The 8,210-nt window shown below is 49.8% G+C and overlaps 1 protein-coding gene across 1 annotated transcript in view; it reads right to left on the bottom strand.

Annotated features, from left to right (window-relative positions):
- The window catches only part of EFNB2 (ephrin B2), a 45,294-nt gene extending 43,556 nt beyond the window's left edge, over positions 1-1,738 (bottom strand). Inside the window, exon 1 of the mRNA XM_025364748.1 lies at positions 1,473-1,738. Coding sequence (XP_025220533.1) covers positions 1,473-1,594 — 122 coding nt within the window. The 5' untranslated portion in view covers positions 1,595-1,738. The remainder of the gene's footprint in view (positions 1-1,472) is intronic.
- Between the last annotated feature and the right edge of the window lie 6,472 nt (positions 1,739-8,210).

The following is an 8,210-nucleotide window of genomic DNA, read 5'->3' on the forward strand; positions in this document are numbered from 1 at the left end:
GCAAAGATGCCGCCGCCAGTACTTCATCAGAAAATACAATAATTTACATTAAAAATACAATCCATGCAAGAGCAGACTACATAGAAGGAGGCTGAGCTAAGTAACTTCTCCGAATGAGCCGTGTTGAAAGTGTCTTCTAGCATCATACAAACATTTGTTTAAACCGATTTGTAACCGACGTTTTTGCCCTTTTCGTAAAGGGATACTTGGTTAACATGTTAGTGAATTTGAAATTTGACACTTTTAAGAGAACGGACACACTCCTTTAATTAAGACGTGATTTCTAAATCAATCCCCCATTTCTTTTCTCCTAAAACCAGGCCCAACTTGCTCAACTTCAATTAGGTCATTGATTTTACTTCTGATCTCAAATGTTTTCTCCAGAAACCAGCTAATGTCTGCATACTTCTTCTCCAAGTTTCCCGAGACCACAATTCCATGATTCTGTAAAACATGTTTTGGCTGTGATTCGAAATCAGGGGATATACAGTACTGAATGGCCAAATGACTACGAGTTATGACCACACAGATTTAGGGATGGATGGCATTTTCTTAATTCTGAATGCACTCTGGTGGCCCAAACTGAAAGTTACTCTCCACAAGGCCTGGCTCGCTCCCGGCTGTAGCGTCCGATAAGAGCGAGTCTGATCCTAAGGCTCCCATTCCTACCAGGGTCCCGAGGGAGAAGGCTTCAGGAGCAGTGTCGACTGGGCAGGGCCCTAAGCTTTTATAGAAAGTGCATTACAATCAGGTCGGCTATCGAGACCGCATACTCCGGGGCTACCGGCTTATGAACGAAGCGGGAGGCCGAGGTGCGGCGGGCCCTCAGGGAGAAGCCTAAGGCCCGTCTCCCGGGCGCGGAGAAAAGGGCTCGCCGCCCGAGTTCTCCTGCGAAGCAGGCGAGCTCCCCGCGCACCCTCGGGCTGGCGGCGCGGTGCCAAGGTGCCCCGGCTCCAGCGCTCTGCGGGCAGCGTAGCGACCCCAGGCTCCCCTCTCCAGCACGCGCTCCGCAGCCCGCGCCCTGCCACCCCGGTCGCCCGCGGGCCCCGGACCCCGCCGCCCGCGCTCCCGGTGAATGCAGCATCTCCGCCTCTCTCCAGAGCCCGCCAGTCCCTGCGCGCCGGCCAGCCTAGACTGTGGCCATGTCCTTCGTCCTCGAAAACAAGAGAGGGTCAGGTATCGCCATCTGATACCTTCCCGGACGTGTCACCGGAGCCGATAGGAGCTTTTAGCGCCCGGGAGCGCTCGGGGGAGGAAAGGCGGGGAGACCGTCCCTTCCAGGGGCGCTCGGGTTGGAAAGGCGAGCGAGGAGTCTCCACCTAGTGAAATGGGGCGGGGGTTGGGGGTGGGGGACGGGGAACCGAGGTTCCAGAAACAGGCTCCGAGGCCCCGCGGACTGACCCCTCCTCCAGCCTGGACGGCGCGGCGGACCCCGGGGTGAGGACCTAGGGGGATTCGCGGACGCCACTTACTTGGAGTTCGAGGAATTCCAATAGATAGGCTCTAAAACTATCGATTTGGAAATCGCAGTTCTGCATAAAACCATCAAAACTCCCCAGCAGTACTTCCACACGGAGTCCCTCCTCACAGCCATGGCGAAGCCACTCCCAGCTCCACGCACTCCGGGCCAAGAAGGGACGGACGGGACGCAGGCTGGGACCCCCAATCCTCCAGGGCAGACTGGCGGGGAAGAGAGCGGGCGCCCGCAAGCAGCTCCGGGGCGCGCTGCGCAGCTCCAGCGGTCGCCGGGCCAGGTGCGCTCGCCCTCCAGGGCCCTCAGGGCGCGGGGCGGGAGCGCACGCGCGGGGCGCGGCGGCGCGGCAGACTTGGGGTTCCGGGGCGCCGCGCCGGACGCAGCTCGGACGGCCGACTCCCGTGTGGCTCCAGGGTGCCGGGCCGGCCGCGGCGAGCGGGTGGGCGCGGGGCGGCTGGGCGGGTGCGGGTTGGGACACAAAGACCCGGAGCAGAAACTACCGGCGCGAGCGGCGGGCGCTGCGCCCCGAGCGGGGTCGCCTGTGATTATAGATCCAGTGCAGCGGGCAGCGGCCCGAGTGCGCGGGCGCCGCGTCGGCGCGGTTCCATGTCCCGGAGCACGGAGCGGAGTAGGGCGCCTCCGGGCGCGCAGGAGCCTCCTCAGTCCGCGCGGCTCCCGGCCCCCAAGGCAGGCAAGATGGAGCTCGGTCCCCGCCGCGGGCTCCGGACGTGCGCGGGCCTTTGTGTGCGGGGAGGGCGCCGGGACCCGCTGCGTCCGCAGCTCCTCACTTCGGCCGGCGCCGCGGTCCCCGCCGAGGAGAGTCAGCGCGGCCGGCGCGCTGTCAGAGCGCTATAAACGCGGGGCCCCGCCCCGCCGCGCGAAGGCCATTGGCCCGCGGCTCAGGAGCCGTGCGCTGGTTGGACGGCCGGTCCGTCCGTCCGCCATCTCCGCCCGACATTGGGCGCCATGAGGCGGGGCTCGGGCTGACAGGTGAGCCCCGCCCCCGGCTCCCGCGGGCGGCGGGAGCGAAGCAGACGCCAGGCAGGAGAAGCGCTCCGCGCGTGCACAGGGCGCCCCCGGGGCGGCAAGAGGCCTCCTGGGCGCGGTGCAGACGTGGAAACAGCGACGGCAGAGTAGCGGGCCACCTGTCCCCGCGCCCGGGTGCGCCTTCCCCCTCGGCGGAATCAGTGGGCGCGGCTTTACCTCGCGCGGTGCGGAAGGCAACGGGCTCCGCTCGGCGCCTACCCTCCGCAGATGCGGCGCTGCCCCGCATGCAGGACTTGCACTCCGTGCACACCCTTAGAGCTCCCGGCTTCTGCGCGCTTCTCCCAACGCCTCTCGGCGAGGGCTTCCCACTTGATTTTGGTACCAATCGCCTACAGCTCCTCTTCAGTCAGTGGGGCCGGGAATTGCAAGACGATTCCCGCGACGCGGCGCCGGAATTGGCAGCTCTAATCAGGGCCCGAGCGTCGTCGCCTCCCGCCTTCTCTGCGGGCGTCTCTCTTCCCTCCTGGCGCCCCTGGAGCTTTCCCCGCGTGTCGCCGGCACAGGCACGACCGCGGGGACCGTTTCACTAGACCCTAGGAGACACGCGGGCTTCTCAAAGTGACCAGAGATTTAGAGAGTGTGAGATGGAAAAGTCAAGGCATGTGCTTCTCACACGGCGTCTGCAAGACCGCAGAGCAGAGCTGGCAGGAACAACTCACTACTTTCTCGGTCGAGCGCCGGTACCGACGCTCGTCCGTGACTTCCACGGAGCCACAGCGCCCACTAGCGGCCAGCTTTGCTTCTCCGCATCTCGAAAGCCCCGCGGTGCTCCGACCGGATCCAGTATCCTGCAGCATCTAATCAAGTCACAGTTCTAAGGAAAGTCTCTTTGTATGTCCAACAGTAGGAAGAACACGGTAGAAATAAGGCACAGCGCAAATGTACGATTCAGTGTGAAAAATTAAAATATACTGTATGCCCACTTTTTTTTTTTAATTTAATGTCGTCCACCCCAGGATTTATGTTTCAAACACAAACTGGGCAGTAATTCTACAAATTTTGTATTTTTAAAACAAATTATCCACTACGCTAAATTTAAAACAGAAAATGCATATGGTAAAAACCCCTTGTTTTCTTTCATTCTTCTTTGTAACAATTTCTGAAGATTTTTATGGTACGTTGCTTTTAAGTATCCGTTTTTAAACATTAGTCTAAGTTAACGTATACATCTCAACTGGAGTGGTAAAAGCTTGTGAAGACTAGTTTAAGATCGAAAACACATTAAGGCATAGGAAGCACTGAATACACTTACTCTTCCAAACAGATCTTTGAGAGCAGAAAACTTTCATAATTTATTTTAATTTTAAATAAGCCTTCAAACTGAGAAAATACATATTTTAAAAAGGCTCCACCACGGTGTGCCGATTTGAACAGCGGATTCCCAGGAAGCACCAAAAACCCAGGAAGGAGTAGGCACTATGAATCCTAACTTGAAAAGGATGAGAAAGGGCTAGTTTTTAATATGCTAAAGTATCATTTAAGGAACTCATTGAAATGGAACATAAAGTTAGCTTAAATGATCTTTTAAAAGAACACTGGTGTACTCAGTACCTTTTGACAAACTTATATTGTGAAATTTAAATTGTGACCTCTTACCTCACTACATCCTCCTCTCCAAGTAAACTAGAGTAAATACAGGAAATTTGCATTGTCTGAAAATACGACAGCTTCCAAAAATAACATTTTCAGTAAATCAGATAGTCTCACATCCAAAGCGTTTTACCTTGGGACAAATGTAAATATACATTTTAAAATCGTTTCCTTTTCAAAACAAAGTGCATATTTGACTGAAAAGGAATCCTACACACACAAAAATCTATGGTATAAAGTGTGAGAATACACAGCTTAGTTTCAGTCAACAGAGATTCAAATGCAGACGACGTGAAAACCATCAGCAGTAGCAACTCACTTCCAAGATGTCGACATTCTACTATTTAATGGTAATTTTGGTAGCTAAAAGCATCACCTCAAAGCCATTTGTATCTACTATTGTATAACATGCCAGGCAAAAAGTAGGTCATACTGGCATACACAAGACAAAGTAGAATTTCCAAAGCATGCCAAACCAAGAACGAATCACATCAGTGTCATATCTCTTGGTATTTGGACTTCATTTTACAATTAAATTATTAGGAAAACTTGGTAAAGAAAACTTTTTTATTCACCACACTTTGAATCATGATCAATGTATTTCGAGAAATCTATACTTTTAGCAGATGTGTTTAAACCCTCATCAAATGAGATTTTATTTCAACAGAGGAAGTTACTTCACTGTGTTCTACAGTTAGCAAGTTTTGAAGGCCGGGCACGGTGGCTCACGCCTGTAATCCCAGCACTTTTGGAGGCCGAGGCGGGCAGATCACGTCGGGAGATCGAGACCATCCTGGCTAACGCGGTGAAACCCCGTCTCTACTAAAAATACAAAAAATTAGCCGGGCATGTGGCGGGCGCCTGTAGTCCCAGCTACTCGGGAGGCTGAGACAGAATGGCGTGAACCCGGGAGGCGGAGCTTGCAGTGAGCTGAGTTCGCGCCACAGAACTCCAGCCTGGGCGACAGAGTGGGGCTCCGTCTCAAAAAGTAGTTTTGAAAAGTCAAATAAATAAGGATTTGGGAATTTCAAAGAATACCGTAGTGAGTTATAAAGGTTAACACAAAGCTGAATAAATGTAGAATGAGATGACAAATAATCGCAGCTTAAAAAGAGTGGAATCCCCCACCTCCAACAAAAAATGCATCTAAGTAGTTATGTTCCTACCCCTTTGAATTTCTAGGCATGTTTTTGTCTTTAGAACTTATGGTGGTTTCTTGTATATTCCTTATACAGTATTCCATCATTTCTAGGACGTATTTCAAAAGATGTAACAGAACTTCTACAAAAACAAAAGCTTATCTAAATATAACATTACACAAAAATAAATTTGGTATGTGTTGACTAAGTGTTGTCCAAGCCATAAATTTTTTTTTTCTTTTTTTTTGAGACGGAGTCTCGCTCTGTCGCCCAGGCTGGAGTGCAGTGGCGCGATCTCAGCTCACTGCAAGCTCCGCCTCCCGGGTTCACGTCATTCTCCTGCCTCAGCCTCCCGAGTAGCTGGGACTACAGGCGCCCGCCACCTCGCCCGGCTAGTTTTTTGTATTTTTAGTAGAGACGGGGTTTCACCGTGTTAGCCAGGATGGTCTCGATCTCCTGACCTCGTGATCCGCCCGTCTCGGCCTCCCAAAGTGCTAGGATTACAGGCTTGAGCCACCGTGCCCGGCCAAGCCATAAATTTTCTATGTAGCTTGTAAGCCTCTCGCAAAATCATACCCTTTGTTTCCTGGCATTGTATGCTGTTTATTTCATACAAGTCACTGACGTTTTCAGCACTCTTTAGCAAATCACATTTTCCCCCATTTATTCTTGAGGGAAAGATCTGACAGGAGAAAATAAAACTCTTTCTTAACATCAACTTTGCTGGCCGGGCGCGGTGGCTCACGCTTGTAATCCCAGCACTTTGGAAGGCCGAGGCGGGTGGATCACGAGGTCAGGAGATGGAGACCATCCTGGCTAACAGGGTGAAACCCCGTTTCTACTAAAAAATACAAATTAGCCGGGTGCAGTGGTGGGCACCGTAGTCCCAGCTACTCGGGAGGCTGTGGCAGGAGAATGGCGTGAACCCGGGAGGCGGAGCTTGCAGTGAGACCTCGCCACTGCACTCCAGCCTGGGAGACAGAGTGAAACTCTTGTCTCAAAAAAAAAAAAAAAAAAAAAAAAAAAAATCTTTGCTAAACACCCTTCTCCCATCTGCTTCTGAAATTCAGACTGTTAAAAGACTGAAACATTTTATATTAGAGTCTAGTTGTTCAGCAGGAAAAATATTACATTAGGCTCTTGGTCAAAAGAGAATCATTCTTCTCTCTGGGAAGTTCAGAGAAAACTCATACCTTATAGACTATCACATATTCCCTATGGAAGAAAACTACTGTACTTTCCACTAGTATCCTTTTTTTTTTTTTTTTTGAGACGGAGTCTCGCTCTGTCACCCAGGCTGGAGTGTAGTGGCCGGATCTCGGCTCACTGCAAGCTCCGCCTCCCGGGTTTACGCCATTCTCCTGGCTTAGCCTCCTGAGTAGCTGGGACTACAGGCGCCCACCACCTCACCTGGCTATTTTTTTGTATTTTTTAGTAGAGACAGGGTATCCATTTTAATCTGAAGCTCAACCTCTCATTTCTTTTACAGCATTATTAATGTAAAAACAGCATACATGGAAATACGAATGGCTCCAACAAGCATGCACATGTGGCATGAAACTTCATCTCTTTATTTGCAAACCAAGTGTGGAGGACCAAACTCCACTCCTCATTCCAAGCTGGATTAAGAGGTGTGGTGGACATAAACGAAGGATAATGGTTAGCTAGCTGTGCACTCTCTTGATTGCATGATTAATTCTAATATTTAACCTCTCTAAACAGGATTTTTCAGACTGATTTGATATAAACATACATGAAAATTTTAAAGTTAAATACTCTTATAAGGAAAACTTCTGACAACAATCATTAACAGGTCTCCTCTTTTGGGTCCATAAAATCATTTTTTTTTTTTTGGCCGCCTCTTTATACTACTTAAGTTATTACAGCTACAACAGTACTTAAAACCAACTGCAATAATGTATTATTTTGTTAACTTTTTTCTACTTGTCACTTCTTTAATCCAAAGTGAAAAGCTAGAAAATGACAATCATCCAAATGGTAAACAAACCCATTTTATTCTAACCCTAATAAACCTAGGTTTGGTAATCAACAGTTTTAGCAATCTTAGAAATCACACTCCATTAAAAACATACACTTTTGGCCGGGCGCGATGGCTCACACCTGTAATCCCAGCACTTTGGGAAGTCGAGGTGGGTGGATCACGAGGTCAGGAGATTGAGACCATACTGGCCAACACAGTGAAACCCCCTCTCTAGTAAAAATACAGAAATTAGCCAGGTGTGCTGGCGGGTGCCTATAATCCCAGCTACTCAGGAGGCTGAGGCAGGAGAATCGCTTGAACCTGGGAGGTGGGAGGTTGCACTGAAAGAGACTGCACCATTGCACTCCAGCCTGGGCAACAGAGCAAGACACCATCTTGGCGGGGCTGGGGGTGGGGGGAGGGGAAATAAAACAAAACAAATACACTTTTATAACACTGATGCAAAAACAGTGATGAAACAGCTGGATCACTGGAGTTGTTACTATTCTCTAATGTACTGGCTCTTTAGAGGTAGAGCAAAAAATAAAAAGTATAAAAATAGAACTGTCCCAATATCCTCTGATCAACCACTGGAGGTTCAGAAAAAGATAAATCTTCAAGTATGACATCCAATGAAGTTTTAATTTCTAAACTCAATAATGACTTAGGTATAAAAACACTTATCATTCCATTTGCGGAACACTTACATAGATGTAAAAGCAACCATTCTGATTTGTATTACTTTGTAAAATCCGAAGAAAGTTCCAAGGAAATACTTAATAGAGGAAGAAGCTAGTTATTTCTCTCTCACACACAAACCCCTTAATTAGGTCTTCTGTATCCCCCACTTCCACTGTTTCCCAGCACTGAATCAGTTACTGTAGAACCAATACTGGATGGGTGGATGGATGATGGATGGAAGAAAGGATGGATGGATGGATGGATGGACAGATACACAGACAGATTAGGTAATACAATC

Source organism: Theropithecus gelada, chromosome 17 (genome assembly GCF_003255815.1).
Source record: "Theropithecus gelada isolate Dixy chromosome 17, Tgel_1.0, whole genome shotgun sequence".
Taxonomy (NCBI): Eukaryota; Metazoa; Chordata; class Mammalia; order Primates; family Cercopithecidae; genus Theropithecus; species Theropithecus gelada.